The sequence below is a fragment of the Gigantopelta aegis genome, chromosome 6, assembly GCF_016097555.1.
Source record: "Gigantopelta aegis isolate Gae_Host chromosome 6, Gae_host_genome, whole genome shotgun sequence".
NCBI classification, from domain to species: Eukaryota; Metazoa; Mollusca; class Gastropoda; order Neomphalida; family Peltospiridae; genus Gigantopelta; species Gigantopelta aegis.
In genome coordinates this window covers 55188228-55211218 of record NC_054704.1, presented here as the reverse complement: position 1 = coordinate 55211218, position 22991 = coordinate 55188228, and the positions used below count along the sequence as shown (strand labels likewise).

The 22991-nt window shown below is 36.8% G+C and overlaps 1 protein-coding gene across 1 annotated transcript in view; it reads left to right on the top strand.

Annotated features, from left to right (window-relative positions):
- LOC121375536 overlaps positions 1-11377 on the top strand; it is a 138586-nt gene extending 127209 nt beyond the window's left edge. Inside the window, exon 13 of the mRNA XM_041503039.1 lies at positions 1228-11377. Coding sequence (XP_041358973.1) covers positions 1228-2700 — 1473 coding nt within the window. The 3' untranslated portion in view covers positions 2701-11377. The remainder of the gene's footprint in view (positions 1-1227) is intronic.
- Positions 11378-22991: the final 11614 nt, after the last annotated feature.

Below are 22991 nucleotides of genomic sequence, written 5' to 3'. Positions count from 1 at the left end.
GGTTAGCAGTACTTTAACCTTTAGACTACTGGATTAATTTTTAACAAAAACCACGTTGAGTGGGTACAAGTTTATAATTTTTACTCACATATATTCACATAAATGTTTCATAAATACATGAAATAAAATTCATATATGAATCGGTAAGTATTATTTTCGTGTCTTTTTTTGTAATTTTTATTATTTTAGATTGGCTAATGGTGATTAAAATTAGGCAAAAAATCTAAAAAGTTGCGTTTACTTACGGGCATTTGTGGCCAGCTGTCCAGTATTTATGTCCATTATTCCCGATAACAGTGGTTTTCTAACCAGAATTTTTTTTTAAAACCCGAACTACGATTCATATTGCAATATTTGGTAATTTTCGTTGTTGGTAAAACGATCAAATTTATTATCAAATTAGCTGTTACAATCAGCTATCGATCCCTGAAAATTACCGCGACGTGCCGCCATTGTTGTCAAGCGAAAATACTTGCCGAAAACCACTTTTTGAACTCAAAATTTCAAGGTATTTTCAATTGAAAAAATCAAAACAAAAACCACCATTTTGAAAAAAAATCTTTTTTCTTTAATTATATTTCCGTTTCCGGTGAGTGTCGTGTGCAAAACGGCGGGAAATATGAATTGGGGAATGCACTGTATACAGTGTACAGTATATCGACTGACGTGACGTCGGGCGAGATATCTCGCCTGCAGTAGTCAGAAGGTTAAGAATGTTTATTAATTCAGGGGTGCTTAATTAAAAGTAAAGTTTGTTTTATTTAATGACGCCACTAGAGCACATTGATTTTTTTATCTTATCATCGGCTATTGGACGTCAAACATATGGTCATTCTGACACTGTTTTTAGAGGAAACCTGCTGTCGCCACGTAGGCTACTCTTTTATGACAGGCAGCAAGGGATCTTTTATTTGCACTTCCCACAGGCAGGATAGCACAAACCATGGCCTTTGTTGAACCAGTTATTGATCACTGGTCGGTGCAAGTGGTTTACACTTACCCATTGAGCCTCGCGGGGGTGCTTAATTAATTCCTCAGTGTATATTTGGCCAGTGTGAACTTCTTACTTAGATTATCAATATTGGCAAATCTAATGGGTTTCTGGTTATCTTGGTGTTGGTAGTAGCTGCAAGAGTAGAAACAGAAATGTATGCACCTTGGACAAATGTTGCCAACTTTAATAACTTGATTTTGTGATTTAAAATGCTCAACCTATTTTATTTGTAGTATCACCGTGTGAGTTCCAGCCTTCAGCAGGCTCAGCAGCCCGTGGTGTCACAGCTTGGGCCACCACTGCCACCACCACCTCCACCACCAATGATGATGACCGATATGATGACTCCGACGTTAACGCTGCAGCCACAGATGGATCAGGGTCAGTGCCATCACCAATCAAACACCAACTGTAACAAATATCGGCCAAAACAACTTAGACAGGGTAGTTCAAAAAGTTACCAAAGTACCAGCACGGTCAATGGCGAGGGCAGCTCTGCGTTGCTGGAGATGGACAGAGATATGGATTCTTATAGTCTTTCCCAGGAGAGTGGCTGCCTCAGTGATTGCTCTGACAGTCTGAGCCCCACAAAGTCAGAAGGGCTGTCTGAGGACGGGGACTCTGTTGACCCGGTTACCACTGGTGGAAAGCAAGACAATAGGAGCTTAACTAATTCTGATCTTTCGGTGGAGGGTGTCCAGGAACAAAGCAAGAGCACGAAAGGAAAGAAAAAATACTATATGTATGGCTCTCACAAACTTGTGAAGCCCATCAAAGAAATTCCACCACGCTTTCAAAGTCTGTTGGCGGAAATGAGTGCCGCAAAGCTTCGGTGTGAAGGACAGCTTATTTATATTCAGAGCGGTTTTGATCAGGATGCATCCAGTCATCTGAATGTTGATGCTAATTGCTTTGTTCCTGGACCAGAACCGGTTAATGGTTTTCCTTCTGATGGGTGTGGTGGTGGTGGTAGTACTATTAGTAGTGGGCAAGTTAGCTTTATCCCTTGCATTATGCCTCCGCCTAACTCTGGTGCTGTTAACCCTCCTGCACTGCCTCAGATGACATATGTTGGTCTACCCACTGCCCCTCCTCCTCTTCCCCCTGCAATTAATAAGCCCCCACCCACACCCGTGACTAATGTGCCTTGTAGTTGCTGTGCCACTTGTCAACAGCCTGTTAATGCTACTCCTGCCAGTGCTAGACCTCCACCTGTTAACACTCCAGCTTCTGCTGCTAATGTACACCACTCTGGATGTTCTAAAGACTCCAATTTCCCTGTACCCAATACTGTTACTTCCTCACAGCCAGTACCAACGGGTACACTTCAAAACCCTGTAGCATCGTTGACATTTGTGCCCCCGACATCGATGGCTTTTATTCCGCCACCTCCAATGCCAGCCAACTCTGGCTTGACCTCTAATGCTTCTACTAATACAGCCACTTTCTCTCCTAACATGCCTGCTCCTGCTCCTACTGTGCTGTCTCCTCCTCCCTCCTTCTCTTCCTCCTCCTCTTCCTCCTCCTGTGCCGCCTCCTACTCCTGTTGCCAACAGCACCTCGGCACAGAGCCGTGCTGTGCAAGTATCATCGCACCCTTTACCTGGTGGTGGAAGCTATTATATATATCACACTTCTTCTTCATCCACAGGCTTTACTGCCAGCCACAGCATGTCTGCACAATCTCCAGTGTACTATGTCGTTAGCCCATCTTACGCGACCGCCGCGCCTTGTGGCTACCAGCCAGGAGCAGTACCTGCTGGCTATGGAGTGAACATGCACTGTCAAGCTGCTGTTCAGTGAATGGAGGCGACCGTTTTCAGAGACTGTCTGAATTTGACACGAGAATATGCTGTAGATGCTTGTGGCTAGCCGACTCGAGCATATCGTGTGTTGTGTGTGTATGTGTGTTGACTTGATGATGTCGGTTAAAGCCCGAGATTCAGATACATGCAGCAGCTGCAGATGCAGTGAAAATGTGCACTGATTACTAACAACCAAGACAATTTACATTATTTTTTTTAGATCAGTGGTATCGTTTGGACGAATGGTGCCCATGGAAGTCCAAGCAGTCTAAATTTTATGTGTTGAATTGATCATGATTTAGTGTGTCTGTTGACTAACGGTGACCTTAGAAATCCAAGCAGTCCAATTTTATATGTGTACGAACCGATTGATGATAGTTTAGTATGTTTGTTGACTTATGGTTAAGGCACATTTATGTATATTGGACTCTTTATTAGTGTAGTTTAAGCAGAGCTTTAGTAGCTCAACATTTGACACAGGTTCATGTCCAGTGTTGGTATGAATTTCAGACCAGGTTTAGCACTGTTAGAACAATTTAGACTATTATATAGACTATTAGGACACGTTTACAGTGTAGACAGTCAGGACAAGTTTACCATCTAGACAGTTGGGACAAGTTTACAGTGTAGACTGTCATGACAAGTTTACAGTGTAGACTGTTGGGACATGTTTACAGTGTAGACTGTCGGGACATGTTTACAGTGTAGACTGTCGGGACATGTTTACAGTGTAGACTGTCATGACAAGTTTACAGTATAGACCGGACATGTTTACAGTGTAGACTGTCGGGACATGTTTACAGTGTAGACTCGAAACAAATTTACGGTGTAAAATGTTGGAAAAGTTTACAATGTAGATTGTCCGGACAAGTTTTTGGTGTAGACTATCAGGACAAATTTATGTTGAAGTCTATTAACTGAAATATTTTTGTATAGACTATCAACATATCTAACATAAATTGAGATGATATCTTGGACTGACACTCTAAGGCAAACCCTCGAGCAAGACTCTTGTACATTTATAAATAAAACAAAGACAGACCAGTAAAAATGGTGAATGTGACAGCAGTGTGTTACTTGCCAGTTGTTCGACAGCTGTGTACAATGTGTACTGCAAACAGTTGTTTTCTTGTAACAGTCGTACTTATGCTGTAGACAGCATGCATAGACTGTCGGAGGAAGAGAATGATTTCGGACAACACTGGAACTGTTTAATATGGATTTATTTTTCTTTGTAGTATATATAATTATGTATTTATAACTAATATCCAATTATACTTTGAAAATGACACAAATATTGGTAAACTGTTAATATAATATTGTAAAGAACATGATGGTTAAGAGTTAGTACAAGTGTTTAAATGCCCATATGGTTCAAAATATCTTGGTTTGTATGAAAGTGCTAAATTCCACAAACATTGATGAACAGTTGCTGATATGGTAAAGACTATAATGGTCACGTTTTACTATTACATATAATTGTTAAGACTTTCTAGATTCGTATTAAGGAGATACATTCCACTGTGAAGTGATCACTATTACATATACTTGTTAAGACTTTCTAGGTTCGTATTAAGGAGATACATTCCACTGTGAAGTGATGACTATTACATATAATTGTTAAGACTTTCTAGGTTCGTATTAAGGAGATACATTCTACTATGAAGTGATTACTATTACATATAATTGTTGAGACTTTCTAGGTTCGTATTAAGGAGATACATTCTACTATGAAGTGATGACTATTACATATAATTGTTAAGACTTTCTAGATTAGTATTAAGGAGATACATTCTACTATGAAGTGATTACTATTACATATAATTGTTAAGACTTTCTAGGTTCATATTAAGGAGATACATTCCACTGTGAAGTGATGACTATTACATATAATTGTTAAGACTTTCTAGGTTCATATTAAGGAGATACATTCCACTATGAAGTGATTACTATTACATATAATGAATTGCTATTCCATGCAGTAGGATAATAATAAAACCAATCCGGTCTGACAGATTTGATGTGAAAGTGTTTCTCAAACACTTGTCCTTTCCAGACTCTTAGCTGTTTTGTGTTAACCAAGTTAATCGAGAAATATTCTACCGCATATGCTAGTCACTGATCACAACACATTGTATACTTACAGAAATTTATTGGAACATTTGTCAATTTCTTTCCTTTACCTGTTAAATTTTACACTTTGTTTACTATAACTTAAGTGTAATGTTTTTCAATGTTGTAAAGTAATTTCATATTCTTTAAGTGAATTTAGGATTCAGATTTATCACCCTTATGACCTTTTGTCTCCCCCCCCCCCCCCAAAAAAAACCCCAAAAACAAATCCAAAATGTATGTATATATGTGGTGACAGCAAGTATTCTTCAATCATCTAGAAGTATCACAATCATATTATGGTAGATAACAAAATAACTGTAGTTTAAATGTTTTTAAACATGCATTCCTTTCCTTTTAAAATACTGTGTTAAATAGTCGTGTGTTTTAAGACAAATGATTGTACATCATCATCGTAGTCCTATTTTATGCAATATTGGGTGCATTTGCAGCTTTTAACTGGGTCTAAAATTCATTGGTTAACCAGATTAAAGCTTGGTTAAAACTAAACTCTTGTATCTACAGTTGTATCATGTTTAGGTTTTTTCATATTTGATGTAAATCGTATGCACACCTCTGGCTATGATTACAACCATGACCTCAGGGCAGCATTAATTCAAATTTATTTTTACATTTTTGACCCAGTTATTTATTGGAAAATTATTTCTGATCTGGAATGTGATTAACAAGGTAACCTTTTCCTGAAGTAAAACAAGTTTATTTCATTTTCTTTTAAATTGGTCAATATAGAAAGAACAAAATGTGAATAATAAAGGATGAAACCTTTGTTATAATGGATTGTATTTGGTGGAAATCTGATGAGATGACCTCACATTTCAGGGTGGGCAGCAACATTTTGCTAATATTTCATTGGGTGAAAAAGTTAAAGTAGGTTTTAAGAACATCTAACGAATTAGATTTAATCTTTTGTCCAGTTTAAATGTTGATGATCTTGGTGACTGTTCAGTGTAAGGAGGTTTGAAGAACTGGTTACAGGACTGAAGTCTTTGGTAGTATTATGTAAAGATGATAGCTACATGTACTAACACAAGCATATTGAGGCATTATAACCACAGCAGTGTCACTTGTAAATTGTGTAATATAATTCTATGATCCGCTTCTTGTTCCGAAAGCATATATATATAAACCTTTCAGATACACTGATCTCCATTGTTACATGTATAGATACTGCTGGACAGAGCATTACAATCCTCTTGAGGGCTTGCAGTTGAAAAAGAAGCCAACTTAGTTTAGTTGACAGAGAAAATTTATTTATATTTTCTTAAGTGTGCCAAGAATATTTATAAAATTAGCGTAGTTGTAATATATGTATTTGTTATATAACTAGAGTGAAATATCTGAAAATATCGGTGAGATTAAATGGTGTCATTCGTCACTAGTAAGGATAATGTTTTTACTCTTAAAAAGTCCAGCGCAGATCCAGGGGTACATTCCACCTTTAGTTTCCACAGATGTCAAAAAAAGATAAGTGTATTCTTGCACCTCTTGCCTTGTCCAATGTCCCATCCCTTTCAGAAAGCACTGGATCTGCACCTGAAAGTGCTATCATCAGAGTACAGCACTTACTGGGTGAACAGGTAAACCGTAACAGTGGGAAAATCACTTGCAGTGTTTGTTCTTTAAACCGTTTACTTTTGTGTTTTCTCATTTCACCACAGTTCTGTTTTCACCAGGAATCTTGATTTTTTTCACCAACTCTGGAAAAATCCCTAAACTTGTCGCAAAAGATAAAATGGCTAAAAGTCATTTGATTTAATATGCACCTAGTCACAGTTTTGTATATATATCCACATCTTCAAAATGAGCGAAAGAAAGTTATTAATAGTATGCCCAATACATTAGTATCCACTGCCGGCTTGATTTCAACTTGTAATCATTTGCCAGTTGTTTATTATTTGCACTTGCGAACTATATGCATGACATAACAGTCCAATGTCATGGTGGTGATTTTTACAACTAACAAGTGCTCGATAATTTTGGTGGAGTTTTAAAAGACTTTAGAGAATAGAGGTCAATTAACGAAAGTTACATAATAGAGAATTTTATGTTTTCAGTCAAATTAGATTGATATCTCATGAAGTGTGCAATTTCTCAGGTTGAGTGAGCATGATATAATTGCAGATTTTACTCGATAAGATATAAATCAAATTACATGGAAAACATGAATTATACTTTGTATAACTTAAGTAGGTTTATTATGTCGTGAATACTTTGTAGATGACAACATGCAAGTTGTAAACAACTAGAAGCACTTTTGAGTTAGCCTAGTAATGTAGTCCATAGCTATTGATCATGTTTGTTACATTATTAAGACTTTTATTGTGTAATATAGTTCATTTTCTGTTGTCAACTGCCAGTCGTTAATGTATATTTAACAGATACTCACAGCTTACGAAATTTCCATTTTATTTTTTTGCAAAAGCTGTTTGAAACTGAGTAATTTTAGCATTAATATTAAACTAACAGGTTGACATCTTTAAATATTGCTTGTATATTTTAAAATATTTTCATATCCATATTAAAACTAAGTATTATTTTCTTCACCAAAAAAAACTAAGAATTAAATTCACTAATTTGTAGAAATGAGGATTTAGTGTTAAGAGTGGAATGTGGTTGTTAGGATAAATTATACAAACTTTTTACTTATGCATAATAGTGGAACACTGTCACGAACACAGAGCTAACCAGCATTTTCAATTAGTTGTTGTTGTAAATTAGTTGTACATGATTTGGTTCTGAAACGTTTTCATCTGCAAGTTTGTTTGGCCCAGATTACATTTAGTTTATGAATTTGGCTTACAACTTGTGGCAAAATAATAAAGATAACAACAAAAGAATCTTTGATTTCATGTCATAAACCTTCATTAAGCTGAAATTTGATGGCAGTTTTTCATCTTCCAAGTCTTCCAAATTCACCCATAAAGTTTTTTCAACAAAAACATAGTACCGGTAACCTTAAAATTATAAATCTTTATTGTAATGGTTGGTTTGTTTTCTCTCCATCAACTGGAGTAACATGTCTTCAGAAAAACCACATTTTATGCATATTATAAATGTTTTTTTGGATCTATTTACCAATTTTATTATTTCAGCTTCAATCATATACATGTACCTGTATTAATTATGTTAATTAAAAATGCTTTTTTCATTAATCATTGGACTTGCGCAGTACATTTTGAAATATTTCTCATTAACTGAATGATCAGTTTGTCAATTTTATGATGTTTGTTGTTTATGAATATTTACATACATATATTTCATGTTTTAATGTCTATTTTGCTGTTGTATATTCTAAAAGACAGCAAAATTATTTTAGAGCAGCAAAATAAATTTTATGTATTTTGAATTTAAATCCAGTGATTGTAGTTTGAATTTAGAACCATTGCTATTGCTCACTAAAACGCAGTGCGACAGGATAGAAGATTGCAAATCAATAATATTCTCATTAGTATCATTCCGTTGTACTAAAATGGCATCTGTCACATTCATAATGAAGCGGTCAAGGTAACGGCAACTGATAGTCATGATTTCATATTTCTTTTGCAATATGGTAATTTGGCCAGAGTATTTCATGGTAGTTGATGTTTAAAATGTTAGCAGTTGTTCCATTTCATTCACAAATAATAGATATGAACTGTAAGACTTCAAAACAAAATTACTGTTTAATGTCTAAAATGTATTCCCATTGTATACAAAATTACTAAATTTGTGTTGAGGCTTTGCAAACAAATTTGCATGGGAATTTAGACATATTCACCAAGTAATTAAAACAATATTATTAAAGGTTTTGATATTACGTACAGCCCAAAACAATGAACTTCATGGGTATTAAAACTGTATTACTGTATGCATTAGCAGAGATGCCAACCATTATGAATTTGGCAGAATCATGAATTTAAAACATATATTTATGCTGTTACAATTGTCTTTGTTCAAAATTCCGATATTTAGAAAGGAAATCGTAATTTCGCATCTTTGGTGTCGGATCATATTTTGGAAGGTACAAATGTTGTTGACACCGGAGAAACATTTTTCCCTCTTCACAATCAACAATCGTAGATTGGTTTCCTGCCTTGTTCTTTAAGCTTATGGATTCCGAATAGCGAGCATAGCAAGCGTGGCAATATACAATAAACCAGTCTAGGAATCGGTCTGCTGAACAACCCCGATATTTGCCGATGGGGTACGGCCTTGAACTTGACTTTGCCAAAATGTCGAAAAACGCGCTCCTGAGCCATCACTGATAACATTCCTGATTTTTAACACTCCAACTAGGGTTGGCATCTCTGCATTAGTATTACCGTGTTATAGTATTATAGGGCCTCCATAACTTCCATATTACATGTTTTATTCTCGATTGCAGATTAACAAATATTTTTCATGTATTTTGCTTTTTACTGACTACTGTTGTTATCTAAAGTGATTGTTGATAATGTTGTAATTTATTATTTCACAGTTTTTGTGCTTTCAGAAAAGGTTTTTCTGAAACATTTCTTTGTTTTATGTAGGCATTAATTCATAATCATTAGAATTATTTCCATTAAAGTTTATGACATTCTGTTACATTGCTTGTTTTGTTAATTATTTTTTTCTTCAAATTTTAATTGATGTTTGAAAGTTTGTGAAGTGATGTTAGTGAAATTGGCTGTTGTTTTTTTAATTAGTTTTATATCTGTATTAATGATACATTTATTACATAGCGGTGAGAGAGATCCATGCAACAATATTTCCGTTCGTCACTTTGTGAGGAACGAGTAAATAAATGTCAGTTTGGTTAGCGACATCATCTTTGTAATTTCCCATGATTATTTGGTAAAAGAAATTGCATTGCCATGCACATACAATGTGTTGCTTTGTAATCAATATAATTTACTATACCTGTTCCTGTGAAAGATCGTCTATATTATAACTTGTGTGTGCTTTCACTGCTCGTCAGTTTTCATATGTGATGTATAATTGAACACACACTTAATATGATGGTTTTTTATAGGCATTTGTTTAAAGTCCTCTATGCAGGCACATGAGCAGAGGGGGCATTTGGGGGGGGGGGTCAAGCCACCCCCACCGCACCCCATCCCCGACTAAATTTTGTTTTAAATTTATTCCAGGCCAGCACAAACTGATGCCCCCCTAAAACCTGTTTGCCACAGTCTAGATCCACCCCCTGCAGTTTCTTGCACACACCGTCTATGTAGATCACATGGGACAGAAGTTACTTTACAAAGTTAAGCTTGTCTTTAAGATGCCATAATTTCTTTTGTTCATAAATGAAAATATCAATATTTTTTTCAGAAATTCCAAATGTTAGCACCGCCTGGAAATTGACCCTGTCCTAAGTTAACATCACTGATCTACTGTCATACTGGCTCTTTTAGAACTTGGTGGATACACAAATCAAAGACACTTTGAGGGGAGACTTAATAATACACTATAACATGCAAATGCAAATGTATTTGGTGCCGTAGAAAAGCCTACTGCATGGAAGCATCTCTCTAAACTGAATGCCATTATAGTGCAGAACTAAACTAAACTACCATAAACCTGTTTTGTTTTCCAATGTTTTAGACTGCATTGAAAAGATGCTTGTGCTAAGGAGTCATTCACAAATGTCAATGTTTCCATGGGCATACAAAGCATACTCTGTTTTCTGTCTATGCACACCCCACTCCCCCACCCCACGCCTCCCACCCTCCGAAATAAAAGCAAATATCAAAAATGTTGTTCGTGCAAGAGCTTCTTAAGTCAACTTGGTTTTTTTAAAAGCATTAATCCCCTCCAGTGTCCTTTTAACAAAAACAAACTTTAAACTTCTTAACTTTAATCCCCACCCCTTGATGCAGTTTTAGAATGAAAAACCCTTCTCATTTGTAAAATCAACATTTTTAAAACAGTTGTAAGAAAGCGGGTATACTTTATATACCTGTGAAAATCGTGAACAAGAAGTTTGACCATCATTTTTATTGATAGAGATGCTGTAAACAACCTCATAGTTCACATAAAGGTGAATGGTGCCAGACACACAAAACATTTAATAAAGTATGTGTACAAACTAACTTGGGACAGTTCCAGGTTCATGTTTAAATCCATCCATCTTTTGCATCCTAATACTTTTTCAAGAATGCACCAACCATAATTGGTGCAATTGTTTTGGTAAATGGTTCAAATAGATGAGTTTCTACAATGGAACATTGATCTACAATCATTCAAACTTTGTTTAAAATCGTATCAAAAGTTTATTATACTAAAAATGTGAACCATAATAAAAACCATCCAGACGTCATTGGATCCAAAAGGTTAAAAAACACAAATAAAAGGGTGATTAAATTTGTCATGTACCATCTTATAAAACAGAACATTTTCTTCATGTGATCATTGTAACAGACCTCTGATGAATTGTTCTCTACATTTTATGCCCTAAATACTTAATAAAAAATATTTCACTATACAATCAGCAGTTGTGTGTTTTATGTTTGAAATCAATGTGCTTTAGTAACTACTACTAAAGCACAAAACAAACTTTTAAACTTGACAAAGCCTGTTGCATGTAACTACATACATTTACAATGCAAAAACGTTTCCATTTAAGATGAACAGGCTTTGTAAATTCGGCTCCATATGTTTGACTTATTACCATATGGGGCGGAACGTAGTCCAGTGGTAAAGCATTCACTTGATGCGTGGTCGGTCTGGGATCGATCCCTGTCGATGGGGCCCATTGGGCTATTTCTCATTCCAGCCAGTGCACCACGGCTTGTATGTGAAAGGACATGGTATGTTTGACCTGTCTGTGGGATGGTACATATAAAAGATCCCTTGTAGCCAGTGCTAGCCCTGGGTGGCTATTTTTGTTCGCCAAAACATTCGCCAATCTAAATATGTATTCGCCAATTACATTTTGGCATTTCAGTTAAAATATTTTGTTTTTAATCCTGTTCTTTATGATAATATAGTACATGCTAAGATGTACTTATTATTCAGTTTACGTCTTGTATGACACGGTTTTAGGGGATTATTGTTTAGCAGATGTTTCAACCTGAAATTTTTTTTTAATTAGATCTGCTCGAATTTTAGTATAAACCATCCGCGTATTAGACCAAACTGTGTGGTTATCGACGGCAGTGTGTAACCCCCACCCACCCCCGCCCAATTTTTTTTTTTTTTTTTAAATCCTGATGCATATATGATAAAGCAATGAATAAATGTTTTTATTAACAAAATTTAAAAAAAGGTGTGAAACGACCCTACATGGGGGGGCAAACTGACTCTGTTAACAGTACAAATGGATCAGGGTTGAAACGATGCGGGCGATCTAGTAACGGGCAAAACGACCTGTTGGCAGTCACACATACTGTACTACCCCTCCAGAGTGCTCCAAAGCCACCGGCCTATATGCATATATCTTAATAAATAGATGTATTATTGTATATATAATAGAAAAATCTTCTTTCTTTTTTTTATAAACAAAATGACCAGACAGGCTGTTTTATTTTATGAAACAAAAATTTACATATATATATATATATTGATGGAAAGAAATAAGGGAACACATCAAACTGTAGACCATATTTAATTCACTACTAGCGTAGTAATGTCTTATTTCATGCCAAGTTGCACTACTAGCGTAGTAATGTCTTATTTCATGCCAAGTTGTAATGTGGGATTGAATGTCTAGTGTTGAATGTGCTGCCTATATGTTCCCAGTCAACTTGTGACAATATGAATTGAGTCTTGATGCAGTCACTATTTCTTGTTGCTATCTGTGTGATCCTTTATTTCTTTCCATCAGTATATATATAATATATATATATATTTATTTTATTATTATTTTTTTTAAAAGTGCGAATTCTTGATCATATACCCTATGACCTCGTTTTGTAACCCCTCCAAACTTACCAGTATATAATTGTTTTGGTGTCCAACTCAGCCCAAAATAAAGACAAAGGAAACGTGCTATCAAAACACTGGCTCGATTTTGAAAAATAATTTGAAACATGTGGATTCCGAATTATCCTGAGGGTGATTTACCGACATGTTTCGTGTGAATTACGAATGCCTTAAAACATGTTTTATTTTATAAATTAAATAATTTTTAATGTAAAATTGAAGACTGATAACCCATCCCGTACGTATTGGTATGGTTCGCTGTACTGCGGCCACTAAAATAGACTCGCTCGATATTTTTAGAATTTGTATGCCCCCAAATAACGTTATAAAAGGCGAAGTGTAATTGGTCAATATTTAAATTATTATTTACAGACGAAATGTTACCTGGACATTGGAGACTACGCAATCTGATTAAAATTAGTTCTAGTGGTCTAAATAAGGCATTCGTAATTCACATGAAACATATTGTATACCTTCAGGATAATTCGGAATATTTTCAAATTATTTTCAAATCACTGGCATGATTTGTAAGTACGGTTTTGATTGGTGGACATTAGCTCCAACTGGCTGCTGTTAGATCCACATGTAATAGTGGAGCTAATTTTAATTAGATTGGGAAAAATGCTCATTCAATTTCACGCCGGTTTTGAGAGACTTGTATTTCTGTGCAAGGGGTGGAGGGATGTATGATGTTGGCGTTTATATTATATCAGTAGATATAGCAGATATGAATTATAATTTCGCCATTTAATATGTTTGAAATATAATCTGTAAACGTAGAAAGGTTAAACTAATAATGATTGCATATAAGTGGAAATGAACTCAACCACGTGACCTAAATTTACAACGTAACCGGTACGACAAAACACAACTAATAAAATTTAAAACTTGTTGTCGCTAGTAATCAAACATTTTAGTATCAACAATATAACATGACTTAAAGAGTATTTAATTTTATTTAATCGCGTTTTCTAACTTTACAAGCAGCTGGCAGTACTACTGAATAGTAGACTGGCTCACAGATATGCAAATAGCGCTTATTTACACCTAGAGGCGGATCAACAGAACAAAACTGTTTGAAGAAATGTTTGGTTCTAAAAATCAGAAATGGCGACAACGGGTTTCTCCTCTCGATATATCTGTGTAGTCCTTAACCATATATCTGACGCTATATAACCGTAAAAATAAAAAGTGTTGAGTGCATCGTTAAATAAAACATTTTCTTCTTGCCATATAAAGATAAAAAAAGAGATTTGGATGGATGGGTAGGAGCTGAGTGTTCAGATGGTTGCTGAAACATGTCTTTAAATGCAAGAAATACCAGTAGAGATCTGAGATCGATCCCCGTCGACGGGCCCATTGGCCTATTTCTTGTTACAGCTAGTGCACCACAACTGGTATATCAAAGGCCATGCTGTGCTATCCTGTCTGGGATGGTACATATAAAAGATCCCTTGCTACTACTAAAAAAAAAAAAAAATTAAATGTGTGTTTTCTCTCTAAGACTATATGTGAAAAGTACCAATGTTTGACATCCAATAGCCAATGATTAATAAATCAATGTGTTGTCATTTAAAAACAAAATCCTTAACTTTCTACATGTATTTAGTGATAGTGCTTGTTTGAGGTGATGTGGGTTGCAGCATTAATATTCTTTCATGACTGGCATATCAAAGGTTGTGGCATGTGCTGTTCTAACTGTGTGAAAACATAATGCATCTTTTAATGCTATTCTAGAAATATGTTTTTTGGTTGTAGCAGGTTTTCACACACGTGCACACAGACACACATACATTCGCACATACACCACACACACACCAACACAGACAGACAGACACATATACGCACACAAACACATACATACACACAAACACACGGACACACACATATACACACATGCACGCACACACACACGCACACATTTATAGCTTCAAACAACACCTGTTGTCACAGCTAGATGTAGACTCTTCAAAGGCTAACTAACATAGTGAAATCATTAAATGAAAATCTGATGGAGAAATTTGTTGGTGCAAAACTGACATGAGCGTTTTTAACAACCACTATTGAATGGGATGTATGTTTTTTCACCTACAATATTAATGTCTATATTCAATGTGTTTCTCATTCTCCTACTGTTTGGTGTACTTTCATGTAGTAGACCAGACTGGGCTTTTCATCCAATAATTGTGTAGGTACAAAAACACATATACAGTGAAACTGGACCCTGTGTACATCGACTGCTGGGCCCCATTTATGTTGCCTATGTTTAACACCACCACTAGATACATCTGTTGGATGTCAGACATTTGGAAAGTTTTACATATTATAGTCTTAGAGAGAAAATGCACTACATTTCCTATTAGTATAACAAGGGGTCTTTTATATGCACTATCCCATAGACAGGATAGCACATACCATGACCTTTGATATACCAGTTGCTTTGCCCAATGGGTCTGTTACCTACTAATTAGTCTTACTGATCAGTGTGCTATGATTGGTATATAAAGTTAAAGTTTGGTTTGTTTAACACCACCACTAGAGCAGATTGATTTATTAACCATTGGCTATTGGATGTCAAACATTGGTAATATTGACATATAGTCTTACATTTTTGCATTAGTAGGGATATTTTATATACACCATCCCACGGACAGGACAGCACATACCACAGCCTTTGATATACCAGTCATGATGCACTAGCTAGAACGAGAAATAGCCCAATGGGTCTACCGACGGGGATCGATCCCAGACTAACATTGCATTATATGAGCGCTTTACCACTGGGCTACATACCCCCCCCCCCCCCCCCCCCCCCGATTGGTATATAAATCATAATGGTATGTGCTGTCTTACGTGAAGAAAATGTGTATGAAATCTGCCATTCAGCAGTGGAATAGCCCATATGTCAACAGCTGGTTTAGTCTTCAATATAGACAAGTATGCAAGTGTTTAAATGACCAAACGACCATAGCTGTGAAGTTGTTAAAAACATTTGTCCCTTCCAATTCATTTTAACAAAAATAACAACTGATATGTCCTGAAATGGCTAAAAATGACAATGTTGAAGAAGGTTGTTTTGTTGCATTTAACTTGCACAATATTGAATATGGAAGATCTATTGTTATCATTTCGTCTTGCTGGATTGGGAGATGTTATTGGTGTAAAGTTCAAATCTTGTGTTCAGTTGCTGTTGTGAAGGGCAAGTTGGTAAGAGAACATTTAATTTTCATAGCGTTGTAGCCCCATCATATGTGCATTGAAATACATGGATTGAAATTTCCATAGCTTTATACTTCATATCAGTTTTATCAGATGATTAGAAAAAAATTCCCACTCTTTGAAGTTGAATAGTAAAAAGGACATGCAATCCAGAACATTGAAATCAGTTCAGTATGTTGTGCAGTGATGGGTGAACGTGAAAGAAAACGACTAAAAAAATAACCAAGTAAAAAACATAACCAAAGAATAGCACTGTACCATGTCAGTTTGAACCTCACCATGTCAAGGATTTAAAAAAAATGTTTCTATTACTTTTGTGTCAACAACAAATTATACAATTAATGTGTTCAGTATTACAGCTTTGCTATTTCTGATATGCTTTATATACTTGCAACATCTCAAAGAAATGCTTTTAAAAATGAATCATAATTTTTAAAAAATCTATTTAAGACAAATTTATCCAATGTTGAAATGACTTTCATAAAGACTTATGAGAATTCAATGTGTGTGCCATTATAGTATCTGTGTGAATAACCTGTACGAAAATTCAAAACCAATTCATTCACTTTGTGAACTTTTTAAAGGATGTAGCTCCGTGGGAAAATGCTCACAGGCGTGCTGGGTTATAGAACTCGTACCTAATGGTGGATTATATCAAAGGGGTGGGAACATAACCCAATGTAAAAGTTTTGTTTAACAACACCACTAGAGCACATTGATTTATTAATCATCAGCTAATGGATGTCAAACATTTTATAACTTTGACATATAGTCTTAGAGAGAAAACTCGCTCCATTTTCTTTTTCATTAGTAGCAAGAGATCTTTTATATGCACCATTCCTTACAATGGATACGGTAGTACATACCACAGCCTTTGTAATACCAGTCGTGGTGCACTGGTTGGAATGAAAAATAGCACAATGGGCCCATCAACAGGGATAGATCCTAGATTGTGCATACATTACCCACTGGGCTACGTTCCACCCCGAACCCAGTGGTAAAGTGTTTGCCCGATGAGCAGTCAATCTAAAGTCCGAACCACATTGTTAACAACTACAATATATTCTTCTTCTACCTTTAATTACTGATAAGATTTTATCCAGGCAAAAATTGTGGAAAAAAAACCCTGTGAAATTCCTGCTACTAATTCTACCAACCAAAACCTGCTAATGTGTAAATAATTGCCGGTCGTGCGAGACGTAGCCCAGTGGTAAAGCGCTCGCTTGATGCGAGGTCGGTTTGGGATCGATCCCCGTCGGTGGGCCCATTGGGCTATTTCTCGTTCCAGCCAGTGCACCACGACTGGTACATCAAAGGCCGTGGTATGTGCTATCCTGTCTATGTGATGGTGCATATAAAAGATCCCTTGCTGCTAATCGAAAAAGAGTAGTCCATGAAGTGGCGACAGCGGGTTTCCTCCTTCAATATCTGTGTGGTCGTTAACCATATGTCTGACGCCATATAACCGTAAATAAAATGTGTTGAGTGCGTCATTAAATAAAACATTCCCTTAATTGCCGGTCCGACGGGACGACAAGCAAAACAAATTCGCCAGCCTGTGATGATGTTGAGCAGCAATAACCTGTTGAGACAACAATATTTCAACCACTGCACTACAGCACATTGATTTATTGTTCGATGTTACATTTTCCCCGTATGCAGTTTTCCACAAACAGGACTGTACTGCACACTCCAGTCAGACACTAGTTGGGATAGAAAACCCCAATCAGAGCAGGCACGTGTGAAGGAATTTTAGCACTGGTGGGTTTAAGACCGTGACAATCAAACTTTATATATAGGGTGGGTCGAGACATGTTCCCCAGGAAAATGTATTGGGGGGAAAAAAAATGAAGAACATTCGCTTGAGCAGGGAGGAGTTTCAATCCTCTAAACCCTCCTCATGTGGGCGGGATGTAGCCCAGTGGTACAGCGCTCGCTCGATGCGCAGTCGGTGTGGGATCGATCTGTGTTGGTAGGCCTATTGGGTTATTTCTCTCTCCAGCCAGTGCACCACGACTGGTATATCAAAGGCTGTGGTATGTACTACCCTGTCTTTGGGATGGTGCATATAAAAGATCCCTTGCTGCTGATCGAAAAGAGTAGCCCATGAAGTGGTGACAGCGGGTTTCCTCTCTCAATATGTGTGGTCCTTCACCATATGTCTGATGCCATATAACCGAAAATCAAATGTGTTGAGTGCGTCATTAAATGAAACATTTCTTTCTTTCTTTCCCTCATGCCCACGCACCTGCAGAAAATATGTTCACTTAAGGCAAGGCACTATACTGTAACTGTTAGGCATGTTCCTACCCTATCATTAAAAATGGCATTTAATCTATGTACACCGTTACATGCCAATTCATTGGTTTCCTTTTGTTTTCTTCATAATACAGACTTTCATTATAAATTTTAATTTTATCGGTCTGTGATGTTTGTATTTTTTTCCACAATTCTTTACACAGTTTTAATTTACTGCTTGCATTTTTATGTTGATGTTGTTCATCACATAATTTGTGCATTTACCATAGTTTGACACCTAATAGCCGATGTATTTTTTTGTGTGCTGGGGTGTTGTTAAAACTTTCATTTATTCATGGTTCCCCTGTGATGCAAACGGACTGTACTGCAAAACACACTCAAACTTACTTTTAATAAACTGTTTTTGCTATTAATGGATATTATCAATTGTTCTGTGGTAAAGCCTACCAGGTCAAACAGTGGACCTGGGTGTTGGGGAAGGAAAAGGAAGGAAGGAAGGAAATGTTTTATTTAACGATGCACTCAGCACATTTTATTTACGGTTATATGGCGTCGGACATATGGCGTCGGACATATGGCCCCTGTGCGTGCTGTAACCTCACCGTGGTGCAGGGGTGTAACATTCTCTTTGAGAATGGCCAATACAGCACACATTGAAGTTTAGAGTAAAAGTCAGTATCTCTCTGTGATATTTGTATTTTGCACAGTTCTTTACACTGTTTTTATTTATATCTTGAATTTTTCTGTTGATGTTGATCATCACCTTGTTTGTTTCCATTACCATAGTTTGACACCCAATAGCCGATGTATTTTTCGTGCTGGGGTGTCGTTAAACATTCATTCATTCATTCGGACATATGGTTAAGGACCACACAGATATTGAGGGAGGAAACCTGCTGTTGCCACTTCATGGCCTACTCTTTTCGATTAGCAGCAAGGGATCTTTTATATGCATCATCCCATAGACAGGATAGCACATACCACAGCCTTTGATGTACCAGTCGTGGTGCACTGGCTGGAGCGAGAAATAGCCCAATGGGCCCACTGACAGGGATCGATCCCAAACTGACCGTGCATCAAGCGAGTGCTTTACCACTGGGCTGTCTCGCCCCCGGAAAGGTTATGGACACCTCATCACATTTAAACTATGCTTAGGTATTTCATGTTTAACACATGGTAATTTAAACTCATGGTTGAAAGAGAGGAAAACCGCTCCCACCACATAGACAAGGAATCCTTTATGGTAGTACTAAACCAAATAACATCCGGCTGGGTCAAAGTTGGAGGGGCAGAATCCTTTATGGTAGTACTAAAACAAATAACATCTAGCTGGGTCAAAGTTGGAGGTGCTGAATCCTTTATGGTACATGTAGTACTAAACCAAATAACATCCGGCTGGGTCGAATTTGGAGGTGCAGAATCCTTTATGGTACATGTAGTACTCAAATTGGAGTTGGAGGTGGCTGAATCCTTTATGGTAGTAATCCTTTATGGTAGTACTAAACCAAATAACATCCGGCTGGGTCGACGTTGGAGGTGCTGAATCCTTTATGGTAATCCTTTATGTAGTACTAAACTAAACCAAATAACATCCGGCTGGGTCAAATAACATCCGTTGGAGGTGCTGAATCCTTTATGGTAGTACTAAAATGGTAGTACCAAATAACATCTGGCTGGGTCAAAGTTGGAGGTGCAGAATCCTTTATGGTAGTACTAAACCAAATAACATCTAGCTGGGTCAAAGTTGGAGGTGCTGAATCCTTTATGGTACATGTAGAAAACCAAATAACATCCGGCTGGGTCGAATAGGTGCAGAATCCTTTATGGTAGTACTAAAACAAATAACATCTAGCTGGGTCAAAGTTGGAGGTGCTGAATCCTTTATGGTACATGTAGTACTAAACCAAATAACATCCGGCTGGGTCGAATTTGGAGGTGCAGAATCCTTTATGGTAGTACTAAAACAAATAACATCTAGCTGGGTCAAAGTTGGAGGTGCTGAATCCTTTATGGTACATGTAGTACTAAACCAAATAACATCCGGCTGGGTCGAATTGGAGGTGCAGAATCCTTTATGGTAGTACTAAACCAAATAACATCTGGCTGGGTCGAAGTTTGAGGTGCATGTAACCTTTGGTAGAAAAGTTGATACCACAAGTCCTGCCATTGGTGATAAATGTGACAGTGTTTGTTGTGATAAAATGTTACATTATCTGGCCAATAAATTCCTGTACTGTAATTTAACTTAACTAGGGTCAAATGTACAAACTACCATAATTGTGCTTAAAACATGTGCAGGGTCCTACTAAAAATAGCATGACAATTTGTTGTGCAGAACTAGGGTAGTCATAGATGCTACAAATTTTCTCTGAAATGAGCAGCTTACCCTGAATTTGTTTTGAAATACTTTAAGGGTGAGGGGTGGTAGTATTTATATCCATAGTGTATATGTCGATTGTAGGATTGTAGCATGTAGGAGTTTTATCCACGTTACTATTGTCGTCTATGGGATTTGAGTTGATGGTATACATATATAAATGGTATAAATGCACTTTTCATATCACGGTGTATCAGCCATGTGACACTGGGTAAGATGGAGAAGGAAAAACTAGAGTCCACTGAAGGCAATTGATCCCGTGACCTATCTTGGGTACTCTACCATTGTGCTCTGTCAGCGTTATCGAAGGTGCAACCAGTGGTTCAACCCATGGCAATTAAGGGAATTTCTATGGCCAAAAATATGCTGTGGAAAAAACAAAAATCGAATATACCAGTCATAAAAAAAAAGAAAAAAAAAGAAAAAAAAGACGAGTGCTGTGGATAATGAAAAACTCCACGGCAATCGGAAAGATCCATGGCTTATGTGATGGCAGCTGGTTCCTCTTCATCTACTGAGAGCACTCGCTTGATAAGTGGTCGGTCTATAATCAATACCCGTCTGTGGGTCCATTCAGCGATTTCTCATTCATGCCAGTGCACCACGACTGGTATATCAGAGGGCGTGGGATGGTGCATATAAAAAGATCCCTTGCTACCAATAGAAAAATGTAGCGGGTTTCTTCTCCAAGACCATGTCAATTTTACCAAATGTTTGACATCCAGTAGCCAATGATTAATAAATCAATGTGCTCTAGTGGTGGTGTTAAACAAAACAAACTTTATTCATATACTTTAACCAAATTTATTTGACCCTTGATGAGATTTGGATGGATGGGTAGGAGCTGAGTGTTCAGATGGTTGCTGAAACATGTCTTTAAATGCAAGAAATACCAGTAGAGATCTGAGATCGATCCCCGTCGACGGGCCCATTGGCCTATTTCTTGTTACAGCTAGTGCACCACAACTGGTATATCAAAGGCCATGCTGTGCTATCCTGTCTGGGATGGTACATATAAAAGATCCCTTGCTACTACTAAAAAAAAAAAAAAATTAAATGTGTGTTTTCTCTCTAAGACTATATGTGAAAAGTACCAATGTTTGACATCCAATAGCCAATGATTAATAAATCAATGTGTTGTCATTTAAAAACAAAATCCTTAACTTTCTACATGTATTTAGTGATAGTGCTTGTTTGAGGTGATGTGGGTTGCAGCATTAATATTCTTTCATGACTGGCATATCAAAGGTTGTGGCATGTGCTGTTCTAACTGTGTGAAAACATAATGCATCTTTTAATGCTATTCTAGAAATATGTTTTTTGGTTGTAGCAGGTTTTCACACACGTGCACACAGACACACATACATTCGCACATACACCACACACACACCAACACAGACAGACAGACACATATACGCACACAAACACATACATACACACAAACACACGGACACACACATATACACACATGCACGCACACACACACGCACACACTAGTTCGTGTTGCAGACATTGACCATATGGTGGATAACAAATAAGCATAGTTTAAAAAATATACTGAGGTGATGAAGGTTGAACAATAAATCAAATGTTTATAGCTTCAAACAACACCTGTTGTCACAGCTAGATGTAGACATCTTCAAAGGCTTCATAACTAACATAGTGAAATCATTAAATGAAAATCTGATGGAGAAATTTGTTGATGCAAAACTGACATGAGCGTTTTTAACAACCACTATTGAATGGGATGTATGTTTTTTCACCTACAATATTAATGTCTATATTCAATGTGTTTCTCATTCTCCTACTGTTTGGTGTACTTTCATGTAGTAGACCAGACTGGGCTTTTCATCCAGTAATTGTGTAGGTACAAAAACACATATACAGTGAAACTGGACCCTGTGTACATCGACTGCTGGGCCCCATTTATGTTGCCTATGTTTAACACCACCACTAGATACATCTGTTGGATGTCAGACATTTGGAAAGTTTTACATATTATAGTCTTAGAGAGAAAATGCACTACATTTCCTATTAGTATAACAAGGGGTCTTTTATATGCACTATCCCATAGACAGGATAGCACATACCATGACCTTTGATATACCAGTTGCTTTGCCCAATGGGTCTGTTACCTACTAATTAGTCTTACTGATCAGTGTGCTATGATTGGTATATAAAGTTAAAGTTTGGTTTGTTTAACACCACCACTAGAGCAGATTGATTTATTAACCATTGGCTATTGGATGTCAAACATTGGTAATATTGACATATAGTCTTACATTTTTGCATTAGTAGGGATATTTTATATACACCATCC